The 26,999-nt window shown below is 39.0% G+C and overlaps 1 protein-coding gene across 7 annotated transcripts; it reads right to left on the bottom strand.

Moving 5' to 3' along the window:
- Positions 1 to 5,764: 5,764 nt before the first annotated feature.
- MSMO1 (methylsterol monooxygenase 1) lies at positions 5,765 to 24,961 on the bottom strand. Of its 7 annotated transcripts, none has more exons than XM_055405084.2 (8): positions 24,852 to 24,957; positions 22,822 to 22,942; positions 22,393 to 22,534; positions 19,784 to 20,069; positions 12,664 to 12,812; positions 11,624 to 11,750; positions 9,584 to 9,738; positions 5,765 to 6,730 (listed from the first exon to the last, which is right to left on the bottom strand). In XM_055405084.2, exons 4-8 carry the CDS (start codon positions 20,036 to 20,038, stop codon positions 6,535 to 6,537), a joined length of 882 nt encoding a protein of 293 aa, XP_055261059.1. In that variant the 5' UTR covers positions 20,039 to 20,069; positions 22,393 to 22,534; positions 22,822 to 22,942; positions 24,852 to 24,957; the 3' UTR covers positions 5,765 to 6,534. The 7 variants fall into 7 exon arrangements, with proteins under 7 accessions (XP_055261059.1, XP_088684028.1, XP_055261054.1 ...); XM_088827902.1 differs by having other exon boundaries at positions 24,780 to 24,918; XM_055405079.2 differs by lacking the exon at positions 22,393 to 22,534.
- Between the last annotated feature and the right edge of the window lie 2,038 nt (positions 24,962 to 26,999).

Here is a 26,999-nt window from a genome sequence, read left to right as displayed (position 1 = left end):
TCCCCTTTTTTAATTAATAAAACATTTCTTGATCTTCTATCATGTACAAGGCATCATGCCAGGTGTACAGAGAATATGGGAGGAAAGATAGTGAATAGCAAGGTCCCAGCTCTGCAGTCACTCATGACCTGCATGACTTTGACCTTATTAATAACCCTCACTGAACCTCTTAAAGGCTCAGAAATAGATTAGCAAGAACAATGTTACAGGAGAATGAAAGTACATAGAAACCTTTGGATTAAAAGATGTAGCAACCCAAGGCAGAATGTTCTGAGGCATGATAGACAGAGGTTAGTGATCCAGAATGGGGAGGAGGGAAAAGGGTGGGAGGCTGCTGTTCCCTGAAGCAGCACAGGACCTCAGTGAGGACATCAGGGCTGGTGGGAGGGGGCTGGAGCTGGTTCAGTTAGAAAACATGGTTGGAACTTATAACACAATAGCTAACATTTATTGCACACAGCAACACGTACTTCACAGGTAACATTTTAATCAATTTTCACAAACTCCCTATGAAATGTTAGCATCCTTATTTCAGGAGGAGGAAATTGGTGTAGAGGGAAAAGTTTTCCAGGAAGTGGACCAGTTACTTGGAGCAAAGGCACAAGGCCACAGCTCAGTCCTGCCTGGTGCTGGGTTCAGCCTCCTGTGAGCAAGTCTGCTGGGAAGATAGCCTAGGCTCTGAGCCTCCAATTGCACAGTAAGCTCCACCCCTCCTGAGTTTTATTTTTTAGTTTGAAAGTAGCATTTTGTATAGTGGGTTCTACCCTCTTACATCCTCTTCCTTTCAACATGTGTAGCACAACAGTGCTCAGTGTGTCCTAAGACGTTTTACCACTGTCCTCTGGTGATTTTATGGGAGAACGTCAGCATTTGACAATCACTTGCCACAGCATCTGTTTAACCAAAGGCATAGCTCACTCTTCTGAACATTAGCTGGAAGATTTTGATCTTTTCAAAGAACAGATTGGGATTAAATCCTCAGAGACAAACATACAGCCCTCTGTGCTTTCATGCATGAAGACTTTGAACAGAGTCTTTCTCCAACTTGGGGAATTTAAAAGCCCTAGGCTTTATGTGAGAGTTTAGAAGTTGAGATAGGAATTTCTTTAAGCATTGCAGATCCGAACTTTTCCAAAGGTTAAAATGGCTTTAGCCAGATTATATAGAAAAGAGTAAAATACTAATTGCGTGCATGCTCAGTCACTTCAGTGGTGTCTGACTCTTTGCAACCCTAACCCTAGGGACTGTAGCCCACCAGGCTCCTCTGTCCATGGGATTCTCCAGGCAAGAATACTGGAGTGGGTTGTCCTGTCCTCCTCCAGGGGATCTTCCCTACCCAGGAATTAAACTTGGGTTTCCTGTGTTGGAGGCAGATTCTTTATCACTGACCTACCAGGTAGCTACAAATATTAATTATAACATTATAGATATTAACTCTAAGCATATCCTACACCCTCATTTTAATTATGCTATTAACTTTAAGGTTTCAAATTACTACTTCAGCAAAATTCAAAATAGATAATCTAAGAAACAAAGAATCCCTTGTTTTCTAGACGATCTATGTATTGTTTTTGTACTCTAGTCTTCATATTTATTTGTTTCTGTCCCATGGTCAAGTGTTAAAAAAAGATCGCTTAATTCAGGTAATCTTAAAAGAAGTCTGGTCAGTAAATCATATAAAAATTCATTTGTACTGAAGTGCCTATTAATGAGTCTTTCTTTCTGAATGGCTACTGGCTTAGAACTTTTTCTTTCCTTTCAAAGCACCTTTCTTCTCAAAAAATTGTGCATAAGGGGGAAAGTCTGGGAGGCATTTTCAGAGATTTTCTAGACGATGCAAGTCTGCAGTACGTGCATGTTGTGGCCACAATCATGGTTTCTAAAGTCAAAAGTTTGGCCCCATATGTCCGGATTAACTTCACCTCTGAAACAATTCCTTCATATATGAATAGAAAAAAAAGGCATCTACATTCCAGGGAATAAGTGAGATCAAGCACAATTCACAGTAAAAGTTATATAGTTTGAAAAGAGAATTAGAACATAAGTTGTTTAAAAATATTTAGCACCATTTTCAACAGTAGGTGTCACTCTACTCTTAGTTCAGACCGCTGTGTTCCAAGAGTATTAGGGAATGAAAGTAGATGATAAAAGAATTCCCTTAGATACTTTACAACTGAACTGCATAGTTTTAGGTACAGCCTCAAAATTGTTGTTTGAAAGTTAAGAACAGACTTATTAAACACACACACACACACACACACATTGGGGGAGGGTTGAAAAGTGACCCCCCCCAGGTCCATAGGTATCCACTATGCTACGGGGGAGGAGCGGAGAAATAACTCCAGAAAGAATGAAGAGGCTGAGCCAAAGCAGAAAGATGCCCTGTCTGTCTGGTGGTGAAAGTAAAGTCTGATGAAAAGAAAAAGTAAAGTCCAATGCTGTAAAGAAGAATATTGCATAGGAACCTGGAAGGTTAGGGCCATGAATCAAGGTAAACTGGATGTGGTCAAGCAGATGACGAGTGAACATCGATATTTTAGGAATCAGTGAAGTAAAATGGATAGGAATGGGCTAATTTAATTCAGACGAACATTATATTTACTACTGTTGGCAAGAATTCCTTTTAAGGGATGAAGTAGCTCTCATAGTTAAAAAAAAAAAGGAGTCTGAAATGCGTTACTTGGGTACAATCTCAAAAATGACAGCATGATCTTGGTTCATTTCCAAGACCAACCATTCAAATATCATAGTAATCCAAGTCTATGCCCCAACAACTAATGCCAAAGAAGCTGAAGTCAAACGGTTCTATGAAGACCTACAAGACCTTCTAGAACTAACACCAAAAGAAGATGTTCTTTTCATCATAGGCAATTGAAATGCAAAAGACAGTCAAGGGATACCTGGAGTAACAGGCAAGTTTGGCCTTGGAGTACAAAATGAAGCAGGGCAAAGGCTAACAAGAGTTTTCCTAGGAGAACACACAGGTCATAGCAAACACCCTCTTCAAACAACACAAGAGACAACTCTACACATGGACATCACCAGATGGGTCAATATTGAAATCAGACTGATTATATTCTTTGCAGCTGAAGATGGAAATGTTCTATACAGTGGGCAAAAACAAGACCTGGTGCTGACTGTGGCTCAGATCATAAACTGTTTATTGCAAACTTCAGACTTAAAGAACATATGGAAATCTACTAGGCCATTCAGGTATGACCTACATCAAATCCTTTATGATTATATGGTGGAAGTGACAAATAGATTCAAGGGATTAGATCTGAAAGACTGCCTGAACTATGGATGGAGGTTAGTAATACTGTACAGGAGGTAGTGACCAGAACCATCCCAAAAAAAAGAAATGCAAGAAAACAAAATGGTTGTCTGAGTAAGTGTTACAAATAGCTGAGAAAAGATGTGAAAGGCAAAGGAGAAAGGGAAAGATAGACCCAACTGAATGCAGAGGTCCAGAGAATACCAAGAAGAGATAAGAAAGCCTTCTTAAGTGAACAATGCAAAGAAACAGAAGAAAACAATAGAATGGGAAAGATGAGAGAACTCAAGAAAATTTGAGATACTAAGGAAACATTTCATGCAAAGATGGGCATGATAAAGGCAGAAATGCTAACGACCTAACAGAAGCAGAAGAGATTAAGAAGAGGTGGCAAGAATACACAGAAGTGTACAAAAAAGGTCTTAATGATCTGGATAGCCGCTTTCTTGTGGTTACAAATCTAGAGCCAGACATCCTGGAGTGTAAAGTCAAGTGGGCCTTAGGAAGCATTACTACCAACAAAGCTGGTGTGGGTGACTGAATTCCAGCTGAGCTATTTCAAATTCTAAGATGTTGCTCTTAAACTGTTGCACTCAATATGTCAGTAAATCTGGAAAACTCAGCAGTGGCCACAGGACTGGAAAAGGTCAATGCCAAAGATCATTCAAACTACCATACAATTGCACTAATTTCACATTCAAGGAAGGTAATGCTCAAAATCCTTCAAGCTAGGCTTCAACAGTACGTGAAACGAAAACTTCCAGATGTACAAACTGGCTTTAGAAAAGGCAGAAGAACCAGAGATCAAATTGTCAACAACTGTTGGATCATAGAAAAAGCAAGAGAATTCCAGAAAAACATCTACTTCGGTTTCATTGACTATGCCAAAGCCTTTGTGTGGATCACAACAAACTGTGGAAAATTCTTCAAGATATGGGAATACCACACCGCCTGACCTGATTTCCTGAGAAATCTGTATGCAGGTCAAGAAGCAACAGTTAAAACTGGACATGGAACAACCAACTGGTTCAAAATTGGGAAAGGAGTACATTAGGTTGTATATTGCCACTCTACTTATTGTTCAACTTACACGCAGAGTACATCATGTGCAATGCCAGGCTGGATGAATCACAAGCTAGCATCAAGATTTCTGGGAGAAATACCAACAACCTCAGAGATGTAGATAATACCAATTCAGTGGCAGAAAGTGAAGAGAAACTAAACAGCCTCCTGATGAAGATGAAAGAGGTGAGTGAAAAGGCTGGCTTAAAACTCAACATTCAAAAAACTAAGATTACGGCATCCAGCCCCACAACTTCATGGCAAATACATGGGAAAACAATGGAAACAGTGACACTTTTATTTTCTTGGGCTTCAAAGTCACTCTGGACAGTGACTGTAGCCATGAAATGAAAAGACACTTGTTCCTCAGAAGAAAAGTTATGACAGACCAAGACAGCATATTAGAAAGCAGACATTACTTTGTGGATGAAAGTCCATCTAGTCAAGGCTATGGTTACTCCAGGAGTCATGTACGGATGTGAGAGCTGAACCGCAAAGACTGAGTGCTAAAGAAATGATGCTTTTGAACTGTGGTGCTGGAGGACTCTTGTGAGCCTCCTGGACTGCAAGGAGATGTAACCAGTCAGTCCTAAAGGAAACCAACCCTGAATATTCATCAGAAGGACTGATGCTGAAGCTCCAATACTTTGGCCACCTGATGTGAAGAGCCGACCCATTGGAAAAGACCTTGATGCTGGAAAAGACTGAGGGCGAGAGAAGGGAACAACAGAGGATGAGATGGTTGGATGGCATCATTTACTCAATGGACATTTGAGCAAACTCCATGAGATACTGAAGGGCAGGGTAGCCTGGCGTGCCGCAGTCCATGGTGTTACAGAGTGGGACACGACTTAGCAACCAAACAATAGCCAGAGTCTCAGCTGTAACTTTCTCAGTCCTTATTTGAACCTCTTTACTGTATAAGTATTAAAAAAAGAAATAGTTTGTGTGTTTGTGTGATCAGTCATGTCTGACTCTGCAACCCCATGGACTGTATCCCACCTCACTCTTCTGTCCATGGGATTTCCCAGGCAAGAGTACTGGAATGAGCTACCATTTCATTTTCCTGGGGATCTCTCCAACGCAGGGATTGAACCCATGTCTCCTGCACTGGCAGGTGGATTTTTTTTCACTGGACTACCTACTTGAAATTAAATCAGTCCTATAAAGTGTCTCTATTCTTCCATCTGTATATTTTCTAAGTGGAGTAAAGAGCTGTTTCAATATCCTCCATTTTATTAGGTCAACAGAATTTCCCACAATAGCCTGACAAATACATGTTGAAACTGTCAAAAAGTTTAAGAAATGAAGCATTTAAAAAGATAAAACTATTTCTTTTGTTACAAAACAATAATTTAGTGACTTTTATACTTTTCCTGATAAGAATAAATAAAAGGTGACAAACGATATTTTAAATTGGAAATGAAATAATCAAACAAAATCACATTTATTTCAATAGCTCCAAGTGCAAATACAGCAAGCCAGTACACAAAGTTTCAGGACACTGCTTTAAGTACAAAGAAAACTTGATATACAAAAATGAAAGGGCAAACAGCAGAAATAAAGCTCAATTTTTTAAAAAGTTCAAGTAACCTGAAAACCTTTAGACTAAAATAGTCTTACATCAATTCATAAATGCCTTAATTTATAGATAACAGTGGTACATTGTAATCAAAAAGGACTTCCTAAAAGAGTCACTGCAAACTGGTCAGCTCCAGATTAGAAGAAATTCCTGGCACTGGCTATTCTGGATTCAGCACTCACTCATACTGTACAGACTGGTATAGTTCAATCCATGGCATTTGATTTTTATGCAAATTCCACACCGGTATTTGAAGTGCAGCAGGAGGCCGCCACTGCTACCAGGAGTTCCTGGCACGGCCACTGCACATGTAAGAGGTTCACAGACTGAGTGTGGCCTCAGGCCTACGGTACCGTGCTGGGGAAAGACTGCAATCAATACTCCTGTCATTACTGAAATCCTTTTTGTAAGAGTAGCAAAATGACCCTTAAAACTTCCTCAGAAAACTGTACCTAAATATATGAAAGCTTCCACTAGGAAATTAATTAAAAGTTGTTAATATTCATTTTAATCACTCAGTGGCCAAGTCGTATGTATATTTCTGCTCCCCAGAAGCAATGTTAGCTACTAGCTTCAATTCAGGAAATGCATATTTTCCGGAAAGTTTATGAGATGCTTATTCAGTCTTTTTCTCAACTTTCTTCATTTTTTCATTGTAGGCATTAAATTGAGAGTCCGTTCCAAAAATTCTGTCCCACCATGTAAATGTTGAAGCATAGTTTCCAATGAAGTTCATATGGTGGAAATCGTGATGCCGAGAACCAGCATAGAAAGGAATGAGATTTAAAGGGTTGAGAGGAACGTCATAACCACTGAAATGAAAATGATAAAGATTAGGAAGTAAATACACCTTCAATAATCAACTTGCTCATTGACAGTAATATGCTTGTTAACCATTCAAATAACATTTCACTGTACCTAAGTCACTTATTTCTGACATGTTTACAAAAGTTCACAGCAAATGGTACATACTCTAGAAACCACTCTCAGTAATTAAAGAAAAACCTGAACAATTTATAGAATTTAATATTATAATCAGGAGATGAAGGAAGGATTAAAGGAATGAATTCTTAGACACAGATTTTCATGAATTTTTTCTGTTTTATAGGAATTTGCTTACCAAAGTGTGTAACACCCATAATACTATGTATGTCTTTTAGGAAAAGTTATACAAAATTAGTACCAAGCATTACAAAGGTTAAATCTGAGGATTACTGTTTTGCAACTTCTTTTTAGAGTACCTGCCTTTATTTCTAACTATAAGTCTAAAATCTGATATCTACAATTATACCAGTCTGAATCACCCCAATCCTTCCCTCCCTTGACCAGGGTGAGAAGGAAGTAGAAAGGAGCAACAGAAAGAAAGAAAGGACACATCATCTACCACTTCTCTGCCTAAGACTAGAAGCATTAATTTTGCTATTTTAATGATTCAGAAATAATTTCTAGAATTTCATATTCTGCTTTCACAGATGAAATAAAAGTTCCCCAGAAAATTCAAAAAAATATATAATCATGTTTAAATAATGAATTAGGGTATTGTATTAGGCATTTGAAAAGGAATTAGATAGAAATAATTTACCAAAAAATGCATTCTAATCAATACAAAGGAAGCATGTGAAATATGCACATAATATTTGCCAGTGGTGGGCAGAAATGTACAGAAATGTTCTATTTGGTAAAGGCTGGATGTTTCAATATTTTTTTTCAAGTAAGGGTTAGGTTTAGGGTCATTACAGAAGAATAAAATAATTGCTATCCTGAATTACACTATTTAACCAAATTTTTTATTAAAACCACAAATATTTTTCTTTCAACAGTGTTTCAGGAACATTAAACTTGCTTTTCAAGCAAGGCATGAAATCCAAAAGCCATAAAAAATAAAACTGATAGATTTTACTACATAAAAATTTAAAACTTCAGTACTGCAAAAGAACCATCAAGAGTTAAAATTGAAATGACAGATGGGAGAGGAAATATTTACAACATATGTAACAAAGTTACGTACACTGTAATTTCATGTAATAACCATGAAATTAAAAGATGCTTGCTCCTTGGAAGAAAAGCTATGACAAACCTAGACAGCACATTAAAAAGCAGAGACATTACTTTGCTAACAAAGCTCCACCTAGTCAAAGCTATGGTTTTTCCAGTGGTCATGTATGGATGTGAGTGTTGGACCATAAAGAAAGATGAGCGCTGGAGAACGATGCTTTTGAACTGAGGTGTTGGAGAAGAATCTTGAGAATCTCTTAGACTACAAGGAGATCAAACCACTCAATCCTAAAAGAAATCAGTCCTGAATATTCATTTGAAGGACTGATGCTGAAGCTCCCATACTTTGGCCACCTGATTCAAGAACTGACTCCTTAGAAAAGACCCCGATGCTGGGAAAGATTGAAGGTGGGAGGAATGGGGACGACAGAGGATGAGATGGTTGGACGGCATCACCAACTCAATGGACATGAGTTTGAGCAAGCTCCGGGAGTTGGTAATGGACAGGGAAGCCTACAGTGCTGCAGTCCGTGGACTGCAAAGAGTCAGACATTACGGACAGACCAAACTGAACTGAACTGAACAAAGCTTACATGTGAACCAAAATGTTATAAGTCTCCCTGGTGGCTCAGGCGGTAAAGAATCTGCCTGCAATACAGGAGAGACCTGGGTTCAATCTCTGTGTTGGGAAGATCCCCTGGAGAAGGGAATGGCTATCCATTCCATCCCTCAGTATTCTTGCCTGAAGAATTTCATGGACTGAGGAGACTGATGGGCTACACCCCATGGGGTCACAAAGAGTAGGACACAACAGAGTGACTAACACTTTCACTTTTTCATAATAGGTTATAAAACATATAACCTAACAAAAAGTAGGCAAGGGATATAAAATGCTAATTCAAAGAAAAAGATAACTGTTGTCAACAAGCACACAGGTGGGCTGTCTCAACAGTCCCTGGGGAACGCAGATCATAACCCTGAAGGTTCCCTGCTCTCCTATAACCAAGATTAACGAGATTGTAATGTCCAGGCTGGAAACCGTATCAGAAGCAGGGAAAGCATTCTTGCATGTTCCTGCTAGGCATGTAAAGAGGGGCCCCTTGGACGGCAGTTTTGCAGCACTTCCAAAATTTTGTTTCATTTTCCCAAATAATACATGAATATAGTCTCACCATAAAAATGACAACAGTTATAGACAAGACTGCAAAAAACAGTCTATTATTTGAACTTTTCCCCAATGATTATGTTCTCCTGTTTTCTTAAAAACAGTAACATTAACAAGGTTTAACTTCTCCTACTATTAGTCTACTTAGGAGAAAAGATAATCTATGACAATGACTGTAAGTGTGTAAAATGGGTGAAAGTGGTCAAAGGAATGAACTTCCAATTGTAAGATGAGTAAGCCTCGGGCATGTAATGAAGAGCATAGAGGCTGAAGTCCTGTGAATCTGAAAGCTGTAAAGAGAGTAAATCTTAAAAGTTCTCATCACACACACACAAAATTATAACAAAGTATAAAGATGGATATATATATCAAACCATTACACTGTATACCTAAAACACAATATGTCAATTACATCTCAATTAAAAAAAAATAAGAAAGATAATCTATGACCATGAAAAAAGGATATTTTATGATACCTTCTACCTGAATAGAAACCAAACCTTACCTATGGACATCAATAGTCTCTATCAAACGAACAGTCACCCAGGCCCAAAGAAGAATAACATGATCACATAAAAGCATAATTCCAATGAAAAATCCAGTTCCAAGAATTATGGTTTCCAGAGGATGTGCATATTCAGCTTCCATTCCAAATGGAGCCTAAAATAAGTAAGAATTGCTTAATATATTGTGATGGTTAATTTTATGCATAAACTTATCGAGGCCACGGTGCCCAGTTGCTTGGTCAAACAACAGTCTAGATTTGGTGTGAAGGTCTATTTTAGATGTGATCAATATTTAATATTTAAATCGGTAAAGAGGATCCTCCATAATGCACGTGGGCTTCATTCAAGCAGCTAAAGGCCTTAAAAGCAAAGACTGAGGCTTCCCAAGGAAAGAAGCAATGCTCAAGACTACAGTACAGAAAACCTGTGTGCTTTCCAGCCTGATGCCCATAGAAATTCAGATCCAGGCCTGCAACATCAAGTCTATCCTGCATTTCCAGTTAGCTGCCCTATGGATTTCTGATTTGCCAGCCCCCACAACTGCATGAGCCAGTTCCTTAAAATAAATCTGTATGTATATATCTCCTATTGATTCTTGGGAGAACCCTAAGATATATATGTATTTTAAATTTATTTGTGCAAATAATTTTATAAAACTATATCCCTTCTATATGTTATGATAATGTAGTCATCCCTCAGTATTCTAAAGGGATTGGTTCAAGGACCCCCATGGATACCGAACTTTAATAAAAAGGTGCAGTATTTGGCAGTATTTGCACATAACCTATGCACATCCTCCCATATACTTTACATTATCTACAGATTACTTACCAGACCTAATACAATACAAATGCTATGTAATTGTGTAATTGCTATAAATACAATTTAAATGTTATGTAAATAGTTGCCCATTCAAGGCAAATTCAAGTTTTGCCTTTAGGAACTTTCTGAAATTTTTTTCCCAAATATTTTCAATGAGGGTTTCCAGAGGATGTGCATACTCGATTGAATTCACAGATTCAGAACACATGGATACTAAGGGTCAACTGTGTATCTGCTGCTGCTGCGTCACTTCAGTCGTGTCCGACTCTGTGTGACCCCATAGACGGAAGCCAACCAGGCTCCCCCATCCCTGGGATTCTCCAGGCAAGAACACTGGAGTGGGTTGCCATTTCCTTCTCCAATGTGTGAAAGTGAAGTCGCTCAGTCGTGTCCGACCCTTAGCGACCCCACGGACTGCAGCCTACCAGGCTCCTCCATCCATGGGATTTTCTAGGCAATAGTACTGGAGTGGCTTGCCATTGCCTTCTCCGACTGTGTATCTAGTCATACCTATATAAACATTAACAGTAATTCTCAATAAAGATATCTCTTTGTTTTTACCAAACATTACAAGGCCTAGGGATGTCCTTAATATGATCTATTTTAATGGTTTGAGATAAAGGCATTAAAACAACTGGCTTGAATTCCAAATTTGGTTTATGCACCTGAATTTGTTCTGCCAAGAAAGGGATATTTGGTTTATCATATCAGGTAATTAGGATCAGTGCAGAACATACCAATGTAACAAATCTGACAAAGCTAACAACAAGGCAGTTCTGATTAAAAAAAAAAATCCCTCTTTTGTGGGAAGAAGTTAGCAATGAGGTGGAAACGCATTAAAACTAAGTTGAAAAATTGTTTTAAAAATTTAATGATTCAAGGTTTGTTGTTTAGGGGTCCTACTTAAATGATCGTAACAGTATTAGAGCCTCCATCAAACTGCCAGGTACCCAGCTGTGTGAGTACAGTGCTCTGAACCAAAACACAAAAATGAATATTTTTCTTTCAGGCCTCAATTTACCACGAAATTAGGATACTAGAAAATATCTGTAGAACTAGCTTTGTGTTCATATTTATGTGTGTGTGTGTATTCTAAACAATCATGCCAAAGGAAAATGAAATAAAGACATCACTGACAAATTAAGTTCAGATTTTTAAAAAAATTAACATTTTTGCCTCAAAGAGTAAAAAATATATTAAATACAATTCTAACATACCTGAAACTCATGATGAATTTTATGAATATATTTATATATTCTTTTGTGATGTAAAAGCCTATGCAAGAAATAGTGCCAAGTATCCTCGATCACTGCACAGCCAAAACATCTTGCCAAAAGCATGTACCTTTAAGATGAAAATACTGTAATGAGGATAAAATAACTTACTAAAACAATCTAGACTTTTACCTAGGATCACTGCTCGATGCTGCATAAAACCAAATACTACCTTGATCTAACTGGTTATATTGATCAACAAATTCTCAAAATAATACATATAGATACAAGCTAGATATATGATACCACCTGAAGAAGGGTTAGAGGCTGATCACCATACCAATTCTAATTCAATTAAAAAAGTAAGTTATAAAATCAGAGCTAAGAAACAAAACTCAAAATTTCTAGGCAAAGAGTAACATTGATAAAAGACTTACTATTCATAATAGTAAAATCACTTTCTTCTGCCAAAGAGAAGCATGTAAGTGCAATGGGCAAAAGTATTTTATTTATACAGGAACAAATACACAAATTCTCTTATATGTTGCACATACAGTAACAGGAAAAGCACATATCTATATATTGTACATCTGTATTCAAGGTTTAGTCACAACAGAAAGCTAGAATACAGAAATTATTTGAATACAAATATTTATGCTCAGATAATATATATATACATATATGTCTATATGGACACAATTTTTATAAACTTTACACTTATTTTTTTCATTCATTTTAGACTTAAAATGTAATATATTTTTCCTTGGTATAAGCCTCTGTATCCTGTATATAATCATATAATGGATTCCATGGAAACTTCTGATGTAAGAAACTCACCCTCCAACAAAGATATTAAAATACAGAAACACATAAAAATGGGAACATTTCAAGTTTCTACTATAGTTTTCTAGTTTTCTACATTTTACCTACTTCAAAGTTAAGAACAAACATTAACCAAATGAAGAAAGAAGGTAATACTAAGGATATTTTAATTGGATGATAAACCATAACTGAGTATAAAAATCAAATCTTTATCTACATACCATCTTGGCATTGTTTCCCAATCATAGGGAATACTGAAATACTCTGTAAAATAGTAAGTTCCACAAATCAATGGAAGCTGGATACAAAAGTGATTAAAGAGAAGCACTTTAAAACATTTCCATTGGTTTTCCCATGTTTCTGGTTTATCCTACGGAGAAAAAAAAATTAAAACATTTAGTATTAGCCTCTGCTCAGAAGTTTCACCTGAAAACTAAAAGTAAATTCTTGGCTTTTTCTCTAATGTTTATATGGGACCTGAAATTTATGTTATTTAATTAATCTGTTCAAGCAGGTTTTAGAAAAGGCAGAGGCACCAGAGATCAAATTGCCAACATCCGATGGATCATGGAGAAAGCAAGAGAGTTTCAGAAAAACATCTATTTCTGCTTCATTGACTATGCCAAAGCCTTTGACTGTGTGGATCACAATAAACTGTGGAACATTCTGAAAGAGATGGGAATCCCGACCACCTGACCTGCTTCTTGAGAAACCTGTATGCAGGTCAGGAAGCAACAGTTACAACTGGACATGGAACAACAGACTGGTTCCAAATAGGAAAAGGTGTACGTCAAGGTTGTATATTGTCACCTTGCTTATTTAACTTATATGCAGAGTACATCATGAGGAACACTGGGCTGGAAGAAGCACAAGCTGGACTCAAGATTGCTGGGAGAAATATCAATAACCTCAGATATGCAGATGATACCACCCTTATGGCAGAAAGTGAAGAGGAACTCAAAAGCCTCTTGATGAAAGTGAAAGAGGAGAGTGAAAAGGTTGGTTTGAAGCTCAACATTCAGAAAACAAAGATCATGGCATCTGGGCCCATCACTTCATGGGAAATAGATGGAAAAACAGTGGAAACAGTGTCAGACTTTATTTTTTTGGGCTCCAAAATCACTGCAGATGCTGATTGCAGCCATGAAATTAAAAGACGCTTGCTCCTTGGAAGGAAAGTTATGACCAACCTTGATAGTATATTAAAAAGCAGAGACATTACTTTGCCAACCAAGGTCCGTCTAGTCAAGGCAATGGTTTTTCCCGTGGTCATGTATGGATGTGAGAGTTGGACTGTGAAGAAAGCTGATCGCCGAAGAATCGATGCTTTTGAACTGTGGTGTTGGAGAAGACTCTTGAGAGTCCCTTATACTGCAAGGAGATCCAACCAGTCCATTCTAGAGGAGCTCAATCCTGGATGTTCATTGGAGGGACTGATGCTAAAGCTGAAGCTGCAATACTTTGGCCACCTCATGCGATGAGTTGACTCACTGGAAAAGACTCTGATGCTGGGAAAGGTTGGGGGCGGGAGGAGAAGGGGACGACAGAGAATGAGATGGCTGGATGGCATCACCGACTCTGTGGACATGAGTTTGAGTGTACTCCGGGAGTTGGTGATGGACAGGGAGGCCTGGTGTGCTGTGATTCATGGGGTCGCGGAGAGTCGGACATGACTGAGCGACTGAACTGAACTGAATTGATGTCATGTGGATTCTGTATTATAATTGCTATGTTACAGTAACTAAGGCCCAGGACCTATAACACTCACCCCCACCTTCTAAATTTTTGACAACCATTATCACTACTCTAAACAGATGAAGAAATTGTCAAAACTCAGGCCCAGGCATAATGGTCCCAATGATCTTTAAGCAACACTACAGAGCAAACCAAAGCAACACTACAGAATGAATAAGTCCTGTTTTTGCTGCCCACGGACCATTTACTTTTATCAGGAATTCCAGAGATGAAGACGTGTGTCATGCTACAATCACAGCTGAGTTCTCCCAATGGCTGAGGGAGCTATATACACAGCATTGAAAGCCTGACTACACAGGCAGTCAACACCATTCAGTGGTTTTCATTCCCAGATATAAGTGCATTTTTCTTCATACACATTGACAGAATTAGAAACTCTCTGAGCTGAAAGAACTCTAGAAACAAACGTGTCTGGTGGTTCCCAAAGAATGGGGAGCTACTGGCCACAGATTAAAGTTCACAGATTAAAGTCAAATGAGGAAGTGATCAATGTAGAGAAATGTTCACAAAACCCCATCAGGATTATCAACTTGCTCAGCAAGCCATAAAGAACAGTAAAAGTGTATTCAATTCAAAGGACTGTACTTAGTTAAGAAGTGCTTTTGGTTTTACAAAAATATAGTAATAATAAAGTTATTGCTCTTTTAAATGTCCTTACCCCTAAATTCAGAACTCTGCAATGGAAACCACTGACCTCAGCAGAGGCCCAGAGGTCAACCACCTTCCCCGGGATCACACAGGCAGTTATTAGCAGAACTTGGGACTAACTAAAATCTGGGGTTCCAGTATTGTTCCTGAAATTCTTTAGAAGAGCTTCCTTCCCTGATAAAAAAGGAAGAGTTAAACTGGTAATCAGTCAGAGTTGCCTCTAACCTCAGGGTCTCTGTGAAGCTCACATCTCAGTCTCAACAATAAAATGAAGGAATTAGGCAAGATTAATTTATAATTGTCTATTTCTGCTCTGAGCATGATCTGACCTTGCTCCTCTGAACTTCCAGTCTGTGACTGGGGACAAAATAAATGAAGGATTCTGGCTTGGGTGGGAAAAGCCACTCTTTTCCCCAAAGAACTATGTTTAACTAACTGGTGATATCTTGGCTAGAATTTAACACTGATGTAGCTGTAGAAATTAACAGAAAAAGAAATCAGTTATAACTAAAAAGAAATCACATGCTTTACTATTTATGAGGGTCACAGATTTCAGAAAGAATGTTTTTAATGTATAAATCCTTGAGGAAAATTCCTAGAGAATTAAGATGAACGACAAGAAGAAACAAAAAGTCCTGCAAGGTCTATTTCTTTACTTTCACAGAAGTGAGTGTCACCCTCCCCCGGAGCACGCGCTCACATTAAGTGTCCAATCCATCTCAAAGCAGAATGCTGGGTGTTGCTCCACCAGTGTCAGTGTTCCAGGTTATCTGCCTTCAAAATGCACAAGCCTGGAATTAACTTATAACGACTTATTGGTTTGTTTTTAAATCCCTTTATATTGTGAAAACTTGTACTGATTTATCTTCAGTTAATTTCATTACCAAAAATCTCAAAGCAGGGACTTTAATGGTTGCAAAACTCAAGAAACACATGCTAAGCACAGGCTTGAAAGTTTTCGATCTCTGTTTACAAGTAACTAGTTGTAAACTAGACTATTGCTTGTCCTTTCTTTTGTTATATTTTCTCTGGAGTCTTCTTAAAATCTTAACTGAAACAGGCCTTTCTCTCTCTGAAAAAGTTACCACCTCTGACCAGTGAGTCAACTGTAGAGGGCAGAAGGCAGAGAGGGATAGTTTGGCCTGGACAGTCATACAACCAATCAGCCCCATAAATAACACAGTGGGTGACCCATTGCAGTCAGAATTCCAAACATGCATGAGAACTTAAGACATTCAAACACAATTCTGCCTTTCAAAGCAGGCTTTTTTATAAAAAGCATTTTGGCAATGTGTCCTTTATTTACAGTAACAGGATACTCTCCTTTAGGCCATAGCCCTTTTAATTTTTTCTCCCTTTACTCTCTGCTCTTCCCTCCTTTGACCTGGAGTCTACAAGCAGCTGGCCCCTGCAGTATCCCCAGAAAGGATCAATGTTAGTAGTTGCTTAAAGTGAGACTCACCAGGAGAGGCTACAAAGTAAAGAGACTGATTACAGTCTACTGTACTGAATGTGTGTATTGACTGCCACCAGACATGAAGTCAATGAGTGCAACCAGTCTCCTTTAGATGAACATTCCCAAAATGCCTACTTTACATCAAGACTGTGTGCCCGAGTCTGAGTTTGGCATGACTTTTTGAAAAAAGCTAATAGTAAGCATTAGAAACTATTACAGGTTTACTAAGTGTTGATAAATTCTTTCTCTAACAATATGGTACAGATTCGTTCCTGAGAACTGTGTCAAACTCTTTAGTTACAAGAGTTCATTATTTTCCCTATGTTTAAACCTGAGAAGATGTACATGTATGCAAGCTCTCAAGAAATACTTAGTGCACTGAAGCAAATACTGAGAAGTTAGGAACATCATCATTTTTGGGATGATGACATGAATGCTGCAGAAATACCATGCTATATTTAGAATAACAGTCTTGATCAAAGTCTTAGCATATTAACAACATTGAAGAGTTGAGACATTAAGGACTGTAGTGAACTGCAAAATAATACTCACGAATCCCCATAAGATTCCCTTCCAGCTAATTAAAAATTACAATTAATACATGAAAAAACATCTCCATAAAGTGAGCATATCTCAACATAATAAAGGCCACAGATGATAAGTCCACAGCTAACATAGTCAATGGTGAAAACCTGAAAACATTTCCTCTAAGATCAGGCACAAGATAAGAATGCCTTTTATTCAACATAGTACTGGAAGTCTTAGACACAACAATAGGACAAGAAAAAGAAACAAAAGGAATCCAAACTGGAAAGGAAGAAGTAAAACGGTCATTGTCTGCAGATGACAGGAAAAATCCTAAACCACCACCAGAAAACTACTAGAGTTTACCAATGAATTTGGTAAAGCTGTTGGATACAAAATTAATATATAAAACTCTATCAATAGATTTTTATACACTAGCAATGAAATTAAGGAAACAATCCCATTTACCATTTCAGCAAAAAGAATACCATACCTAGTAATAAACCTACCTAAAGAGATAAATGATCTGTACTCAGGAAACTCTTAAGACACAGATGAAAGAAACTTCAGATAACACAAATGGAAAGATGCATCATGTTCTTAGATTGGAGGAACTGTTATATTGAATTATTATTAAAATGACCACCCTACCCAAGATAATCTGGACAGTCAATACAATCCCTATCAAAACACCACTGGCATTTTTTTTAGAACTGGAACAAATAATTTTAGTATTTGTATGGGAAAACCACAAAACTCATAGAAGACAACACATCACAACAATACCTTTTTAGATCTGTCTCCTAACGCAAAGGAAACAAAAGCAAAAACAAATAAACGGGACCTAATTAAACTTAAAAGCATGTTTTTCATATCAAAGGAAACTCCTGACAACACAGGCAACTATTGAATAGGACAAAATATTTGCAAGTTATTTAATTTGCAAGACTGATTAGGGGTTAATATCCAAAACACAAAAACAGCTCATATAATTTGATATAAAAGTGAGCATAAGACTTGAACAGACATTTTCCAAAGAAGACCAATGGCCAATACACACATGAAAAAATACTCAACATCACAAATCATTAAGGAAATGCAAATAAAAATCCCAATGAGATATCACCTCACACCTGTCAGAATGGCTATTATCAAAAAAGACTACAAATACAAATGTTGGTGAGGATGTGAAGAAAAGGGAACCTCTGTACACAGTTGGCACGAAGGTAAACTGGTGCAGACACTGTGGACAGTATGGAGGTTCCTCAAAAGACTAAAAATAGAATTATCTTATGACCCAGTCAATTCCACTCTTGGGTATATATCTGAAAAAAACAAAAAACTAATTAGAAAAACAAAAAACTAATTAGAAAAGATACATGCACACCATACATTCATACCAGCATTCTTTCAAGGGCCAAGATATGGAAGCAATCTAAGTGTCCATCAACAGAGGAATGGTGGAAGAAGATGTGGTATATATACACAATAGACTACTCAGACATTAAAAAGAATGAAATTTTGCCATTTGCAACAACGTGGATGGACCTGGAAGGTATTACACTAAGTGAAATAAGTCAGACAAAGACAAATATGTATGTTATCACTTAGATGTGAGAAAAAAACCCAAACGAATGAATAAAACAAGACATAGATTCAGATATAGAGACCAAACTAGAGGTTACAACCAGCAGGGAAAGAGAAGAGGGAGGGAGTGAGCTAGAGGTAGGAGATTAACAAGTACAAACTACTACATATAAAACAGGTAAGTAACAAGGCTATCGGAGAAGGCAATGGCAAGCCACTCCAGTACTATCGCCTAGAAAATCCCATGGATGGAGGAGCCTGGTAGGCTGCAGTCCGTGGGGTCGCTAAGGGTCGGACACAACTGAGCGACTTCACTTTCACTTTTCACTTTCCACTTTCACACATTGGAGAAGGAAATGGCAACCCACTCCAGTGTTCTTGCCTGGAGAATCCCAGGGACGGGGGAGCCTGGTGGGCTTCCGTCTATGGGGTCACAAAGAGTCGGACACGACTGAAGTGACTTAGCAGCAGCAGCAGCAACAAGGCTATTACTTCCCTGTTACTTGTTATTTCCCTTGTTAGCTTCCCTGGTGGCTAAGATGGTAATGGATCCCCCTGCAATATGGGAGACCTGGGTTCGATCCCTGGGTTGGGAGGATCCCCTGGAGGAGGGCATGGCAACCCATTCCAGTATTCTTGCCTGGAGAATAATGGACAGAGGAGCCTCAAAGGCTACAATCCATGGGGTTGCAAAGAGTTAGACACGACTGAGCGACTAAGCACAGCAAAACAAGGATAGCATAGGGAATATAGGCAGTATTTCATAATAATGTTAAGTGAAGCATAATGTACAAAAATTCTGAATCACAATGCTGTACATCTGAAACTAATTTATTGTATATCAACTATAACTCAATAAAAAAATTTTAATTAAAACTTATAAAGTCAAATTAGATAAACATCACATCTATTGAAGGCACAATTCAACCAATTCTTTCTGAAACCTTATCAGTAATGATCTAGGGTTATGCTGTGTAATATGGTAGCAACAAGAAATGTGGTTACTGAACATTTTAAACATACCTAGTCTTAACTGAGATGAGCTGAAATTAGTGTAAAATATACACTAAATTTTGAACACTTATTGTAAGAATAAGAACACAATAAATCCCATTAAATATTTTAAAATTTTGATTACTTATTGAAATATAATTGAGATTTACTGGATTAAACTAAATACATTGTGAACATTATTCCCCCCCTTTTGTTACTTTTTAATATATTCTAGTAGGAAATTATGTATGTGGCTTCATTACATGTCTATTGGACAGCCCTGACGTACAGTCTATTTTCAGTTACAAATTATATTTACTTTAAAAATATTCAACAAGACTAATGATAATACTTCAATGCAAGTCCATTATACTCACCTTTTGAATTTTGTACTTTTTCATGTAAGGTATAAACTGGAACAAAAATCCAGGTAAACAGAACAAAAAATAAAGGACCTCATGAACTATGAGAGATCCCCATGTTGCAATCTGGAACTTTGTGTAATTATTCAACATATAGTTCCAAGCATTTTTAAATGGTTCTTGCAGAGGATTCGAAGGCAAAAGTGAATCTACATATTCCACAGCCAAGGATGCTGAACTAAAGATGCTGATACTTTCATTTGTTGCCATTTTTCAAATCTTTGCAGACAGCCTTGCTATTCTGTAAATATAAATAAATAAATAAATAAGCAAGCTAAACAACAAAATTATAAGATACCAGTTTTTAAAATGCTTCTGATTAATATTTAAATTGTTAAAGGAGTGCCAATCTCTCAGGTCCTAAACCTGTGATTAAAAACACCAGTCTACAGGATGTCATCACCACCTCAATTTGTAGATAGGATTTAAAAGCCACATGTTAATGTTCAAGAGCAGCTTCTAAACAACAGTGGATAAGAAATCTCAAGCCATCTTGAAGGAGACTTATCAGTGTAGCCTCCCAGGAAAAAATTGTAATTTCAAAGAGCAATAGCTGGGTTTAAAAGTATCACTTAACCTATTTAGAAAAAATCTGCCAAATATGACTACATAAATACTAAATATTTATAATTGGGCATAAAAAGACAACCATAAATAAAGTCAAAGATCAAACAACAAACTGGAAAAATATTTCCAAGAATTATGACAAAGGGCTACAATGGGGTCGCTAAGAGTCAGACATGACTGAGCGACTTCACTTTTTCACTTTCATGCATTGGAGAAGGAAATGGCAACCCACTCCAGTGTTCTTGCCTGGAGAATCCCAGGGATGGGGAACCTGGTGGGCTTCCATCTATGGGGTCACACAGAGTCGGACACGACTGAAGTGACTTAGCAGCAGCAGCAGCAGCAAAAACCCAATAGAAAAATGACAGATTACTCACAGAAAAATAAATACAAATACTAAGCAAATAAACAGTTCAGTTCGACTCAAATAGGAAAAGCATCCTAAAACAAAAACTTAGTTTCACAGTGTGCCTAGCAGTAACACTTTGGGGAAACCGGCACCACTGTACATTGTTGATGGGAGGATCAGTTTATTCTTTAAGGAAAAAAATCACAGTATTTATTACAATTCAAAACGAATACACCTTTTGATCCAGCAATTTTCTCACTTAAGTACACAAAGATGAGCACACCAAGACTGAAGGAAGCATTGCTCACAATAGCAAAAACAAAGAAAAATACAGCAAGATGTCAGGGCCATCAACAAGAAATGAATTAAATAAATTCTATCAGGTCCTTCCAAAGACACTACCACCAAGGAGGAAGATCTACATATTCTACACAGAAAGACATCTAAGCGAAGCAGCAAGTTGCAGAATGTATAGGAAGAGCCTCACCTATGTTTTTGTGAAAAGGTTATGTCTTTATCTATGCACTTTACACATATATACATAGGAGAAACACACAAACAGAAAATGTACAGAAAATGCATATGCATACATGGTAGGGAGGGGTTATGAAGAGGAGAAAAAATTTACTTTCCATTTGATACCTCTTATAATTTTAATTTTTTCATGAGTATGCTTTACTTATAAATAAGCTTAATAGGTCACCAAATCAAAAAACAGAGAAACTTATGAAGAATGTCAGTTTCCTAAAATGTTTACTGATGTCCCTAGTTTATAAATTATGATGGGCCACTCTAAAAATTAATATATATTAAGCCTCGAAAGTATTCTTAATATTGTTTAAAATGCTCCTTTGTCCTCGTGCCCCACCCCCTAACCCACTCAACTATGGCCTAACTTTCAATAACACAGCTTTGAACTGTGCAGGCAGATCCACTTAGACTTAGGGTTTTTACAAAAAACAAATTGGAAAAACTTGGGAAGATTTGTGACAATTTGAAAAAACCCCACAGATGAACTGTATAGCCTAGAAATATTTTTAAAAATTAAGAAAAAGTTAGGCATGTCTTGAATGTGTAAAATATGAAACTGTGAAAGTGTTAGTCCCTCAGTCGTGTCTGACTCTGTGACCCCATGGACTGTAGTGTGCCAGGCTCCTCTGTCCATGGAATTCTCTAAGCAAAAATACTAGAGTGGGCAGTCATTCCCTTCTCTAGGGGATCTTCCCAACCCAGGGATGAAACCTGAGTCTCCTCCACTGCAGGCAGATTCCAAATCTAATAATGTTGAATCAACACCACTTACTAGCTGTGTTACCTTGAGCAAGTTAAGAAACTTCTCTAAGCCTCAGTTTTATTATTTGCAAAATGTAAATAATAATAACAATAACTAGATGATGGGACTCTTTTCATGATGTACATGTATATCAAATTACCACAATGTACATTTTGCTAACAGAACCTCAATGAAGTTGAAAAAATAAGGAATAACAATATAGTTCTAAAGAGTCCAAAAAATAATACATGTGAAGTACCTATGTTGAGGTGACACATAAGCTGAAAGAAGCTAACAATTTTAAGTGCTTTATATACACTAGTAACTTCTAAGAGTGTCACATGCTCTCTCTATGTTATAGACTTTACTCCTTACCATAGCTTCAAGGTAGGCACTTTTATTATTTCCATTTCACAGATAAAAACTGGGGTTTAGAAACATTAAGTAACTTTCCCAAATTACAAAAACACTAAGTGGGGGAGTCTGTGCTCTCAATCCACTATATCATACTGTGATCCTAAAAAATAAAGCACACAACAAATAGTATAGTAAGAGGGGAATAATTCTCAAAGTTCACCCAAGCCTCCTGAAAGAGTATTCCATATAGGCTGTCTTCATTTTCAGATTTCACATCCATTCCCTAGCAACTAAAATCAGTTTTGTATTCTAACCAATGCACTGCATTTACTCTTACTAAATAAAATCACTAAGTTTCCCAGCTGCCAGACCCAACAAAAATATTTTGGAGTTTATTTTATCTAGCCCTGATGGAAAATTTGATACTTCTCACCTTGATATACCCACCTTTCTCGCTTCTTGGGATTCACCTGTATTCACTCTGATTTAACATGTGGTACTATTTGTAGCCACTGCGCTTCCTGCTGCTCTCACCCCTGATAAATATGATTTATTCAAATCATAAAATCTAGGGAGAAATCAAAGAAGTAACAAGACTGTCACAACATCTGCGATAAGAACAATAAAGGACTGGAAATATAAAACAGAGAGGCCCAGGGAACAGATCCTAGAGAAAGAGGCATGTAAACTCAAACCTGGAGTGTGGAGGGAAGGCAGTTAAATCTAATTTAACTAGATTAAAAGAGAGTAAAGTAGGCGGGATGGGGTCGATGGGTGGTTTTGAGCAGAAGAAATATCAGTTCTAGAGACTCAACCAGTAGATAAGAAAGGATACAGCACTTTCCCATTTAGTATGTCTGTGGTACAGCTTTTGAAAAAGAAACGCTCAAGAATTGAGGCTGAACAGTTTCCCAGAGATGCCTGATTTACTCCTTTCAACTATTCCAGATTCCCAGGAGTGATCATATCTGTGCCCTGTTGTGAGAATATGCTGATATCTTCTCTCTAAAACCCCAGGTTCTGATTATCCAGAAGTAAATTACTCCTTGCAACCCTGCCCACATACTCCCTCCCTACCTACTTCAACTTGGTGAACTGATGCCACTACCTACTTAGTCATGTAGGACAGAATATTCCAGATCTCTCTCTCTGCTGCCTGGATTAAATCTTCAAACACTTAAGCAATGTAGAAACAACTGGTTTAATTAACATTCATGAGTTTACTCTCTAGATTTAAGGGAGGGTAATGGATACACTTCTGCCAACTGAACAAAAGCAAAAAATAGGTATTAAGGAAAAGAGGAGAGGGGAAATAACGAGTGAATTTTCTTTTTTTCACCCTTGCATAACTGGATTGACTTGAGGTCTGCTACAAGGTCCGTCTAGTCAAGGCAATGGTTTTTCCCGTGGTCATGTATGGATGTGAGAGTTGGACTGTGAAGAAAGCTGATCGCCGAAGAATCGATGCTTTTGAACTGTGGTGTTGGAGAAGACTCTTGAGAGTCCCTTATACTGCAAGGAGATCCAACCAGTCCATTCTAAAGGAGATCAATCCTGGATGTTCATTGGAGGGACTGATGCTAAAGCTGAAACTCCAATACTTTGGCCACCTCATGAGACGAGTTGACTCACTGGAAAAGACTCTGATGCTGGGAAAGGTTGGGGGCGGGAGGAGAAGGGGACGACGGAGAATGAGATGGCTGGATGGCATCACCGACTCTGTGGACATGAGTTTGAGTATACTCCGGGAGTTGGTGATGGACAGGGAGGCCTGGCGTGCTGTGATTCATGGGGTCGCGGAGAGTCGGACACGACTGAGCGACTGAACTGAACTGAACTGAACTGAACAGACTCAGAAAAAAGAAATGCAGTTGTCTGTGGATCCCCCTTAGAAACTTTGAAGTTTCCCTGTCTCTGGGACCGGCCAGCCAGTGCCTGGCCTTTGCCCAGCCCAGACGCCTGGCACCTCCAAGTGTGCCCTTCTTAAACCCTCCCTATAAAACACGAGGCCAGTATTCATATAAACAGCAGACAGGGTTCAGCCCTTCTGCAGAGCCCTACAGTTTCAGGGAGCGCCTCCCCACAGATGAAACACCCGGGCCTCTGCTCTCCTGTACTCAGCTTTTCGCACCCACACTCCGGACTGACACACGAAGGCCTCTGACTGCCCTCCGCTTCGGGCCTCTCTAGCCACAAAACAGCATCTCTTGCCGGTACAGCCCTCTGCCCAATTGCCATTCATCCTTTAGAACCTTCCCAGGACGCCCTTCCCACCCGCGCGCCCCGCCGCGCATACAAACAGATCTTGCTTCTTCCTTTTGTAGAACTCTGGTCACTCTGTCACTCTGTGCTGCGACCACTGCCTGGTTCCGACATTAAGAGAGTTCACTCGTTTTCACCCATACCTGCCGCCAGGCCGTCCGTCCCGGCCTCTGTACGCGGGAGCCGACCGCGGACCCTCCACCCAGGTTCCTCACCTTGCGCGACACCCAGTCTGTAGCCGTCGCCTCCAGAGCCGCGCTAGGCGCTGCCACTCGGGAGTCCACTGGCTCCTCCGCCGTTATTGGCTTGCGTGGGCCCCGCCCCGCCTTCTGATAGTCGTGATTGGCCTACGTAGCTGCCGGCATCGTGTGACTCGTGCGAACGCTGCACTGGAAGCGCGGCCATTGGCTGCTCAGATGGAGTGAGGATCGTGAGAGCTAGGCGTCCGGCCAGTAGCTGGTCCGCCAGCCGGGCTAGGCTGACGAGAGGCCTTGAGACGTCGCCTAGCAACCTAAGCCCCGCCCAGCACCCCCGGCCCCTTCCAAGAGCATGCGCACTCAGGTAGTTTGCAGGCGTGCTGGCCCTGAAATCTTTACTAGGCGCCGTATTCAGTGGCACACCTTTAACGCTGTTGCGCCTAAAGTTTAAACCTCCTTCTCGTCCCAACCCCAGCGTCCTTTGATAACCCCTGTATGTACGTGGGAAATGGGGAACTCCAAATTCAGCGCGATTCCTGTTTGAGGACGGAAAGCCAAGAGTCGAAGGTTTAGAAGAGATGACGCCCAGCACTTGGTTTTGCTGCCAGGGTTGGCCGCCTCCCGCCTCTACGGGGATGCAGAGGTGTGCACCGATCGGGGTCATCCACGAAATTAAGCTTTCGCTTAAGAGAGCCTTTTAAAAGTTGCACAAGGGTGCTACTCGCTCTCGTTGAAGGCACTTTCTATTCAGGACTTTGTGTAAAAAGGACGCTATCGCTTCTCATGGTTGGGATCAGACTGACTCTCGTGCCTAACAGGCCAGGTGTCATCTGCTTTAGGAAATCCCTCAACCCATCCATCTAACTGTCCCATGTATTTGATACCCACGTTCTTTGTAAAGTATCATGGCAGAAAAGTCATATCAAATAAATAGAAATGGGATCTGTCCCTTGCGTGCTCAGAGCTCTGTCTTCAGAAGGTCCTTGGTATCCTAGGGATAGATGCTGTGTTGCACAGCCTAGGTCTCTTCAGGACTGAAGTAGGCCTTCAGTAACCGAGAATGGATAAAGCCATTTTCCCATGAAGCACTTTTCTTTCCAGGGGGAGTATAAAGGCCCAGACCCGCAACCCAATTTAGGATTCCTTTGATTGGCCAGCTTAGCTCCAGACCACCACCACCCGCTGTCCCACTGACTGAGGTTGTTGGTGTGACTGCGATGCAGCCTACTTTTCCCTCTGCCTAAACATGCTGCACTCTGTTAAGGGAGGATTAAGAGCATATGCCATGGGGTCAGACCTACCAAGCTTTGCCACACATTAGCAGTGTGCTCTTAGATAATTTACTTCTCAAATCTTATCCAGTACTTATTAAAGTGGGTATTATAATAGTTTCTTATGACAATAAATGTGACTATATATATAAGCCCTTTGAACAGTATCTGGAATACAGGAAGTGCTCAGTAATATTAAGTCGGTTATTATCCCTGACTTAGAGTCCTAATACTACATTAAAGATATTTTATTTTTAATATTAGAGAAGATACAAGTATGTGAAAGGGTCAAATGATTATTTTAAAATTTGGAGATTTAGAACTGAAAGGAAACATAGATATAACTCCAAGAAACAAAACAGAACAGAAATATGCTCAACTCAGTTCCTTCCAGTGAAGAAATGGGAGGCTTCTTCAAACAGGAGGTTAACTCAAACAGTGGCTCTGTATCAACCTAGAGGGGTGGGATGAGGAGGGAGATGGGAGGGAGGTTCAAAAGGGAGGGGATATATGTATACCTATGGCTGATTCACGTTCAAGCTGGTTTTAGAAAAGGCAGAGGAACCAGAGATGAAATTGCCAACATCTGCTGGATCATGGAAAAAACCAGAGAGTTCCAGAAAAACATCTATTTCTGCTTTATTGACTATGCCAAAGCCTTTGACTGTGTGGATCACATGAAACTGTGGAAAATTCTAAAAGAGATGGGAATACCAGACCATCTGACCTGCCTCTTGAGAAACCTATATGCAGGTCAGGAAGCAACAGTTAGAACTGGTCATGGAACAACAGACTGGTTCCAAATAGGAAAAGGAGTATGTCAAGGTTGTATATTGTCACCTTGCTTATTTAACATATATACAGAGTACATCATGAGAAACGCTGGGCTCAAAGA

Source organism: Moschus berezovskii, chromosome 19, assembly GCF_049115385.1.
Source record: "Moschus berezovskii isolate FMDL1 chromosome 19, NW_MosBer_1.0, whole genome shotgun sequence".
Taxonomy (NCBI): Eukaryota; Metazoa; Chordata; class Mammalia; order Artiodactyla; family Moschidae; genus Moschus; species Moschus berezovskii.
The sequence above is the reverse complement of the archived record's forward strand: the minus strand, read 5'-3'. Positions and strand labels throughout refer to the sequence as shown.

Bases quoted from the DNA above. Each gene is read 5' to 3' on its own strand.
- MSMO1 (XM_055405083.2), bottom strand. From the start codon at position 20,038: ATGGCAACAAATGAAAGTATCAGCATCTTTAGTTCAGCATCCTTGGCT. The intron at 12,813-19,783 runs GTGAGTATAATG...TTTTCTCCGTAG, and splicing joins AAAAGTACAAAATTCAAAAG to GATAAACCAGAAACATGGGA. The intron at 6,731-9,583 runs GTAAGGTTTGGT...TTTTCATTTCAG, and splicing joins GAGACTATTGATGTCCATAG to TGGTTATGACGTTCCTCTCA.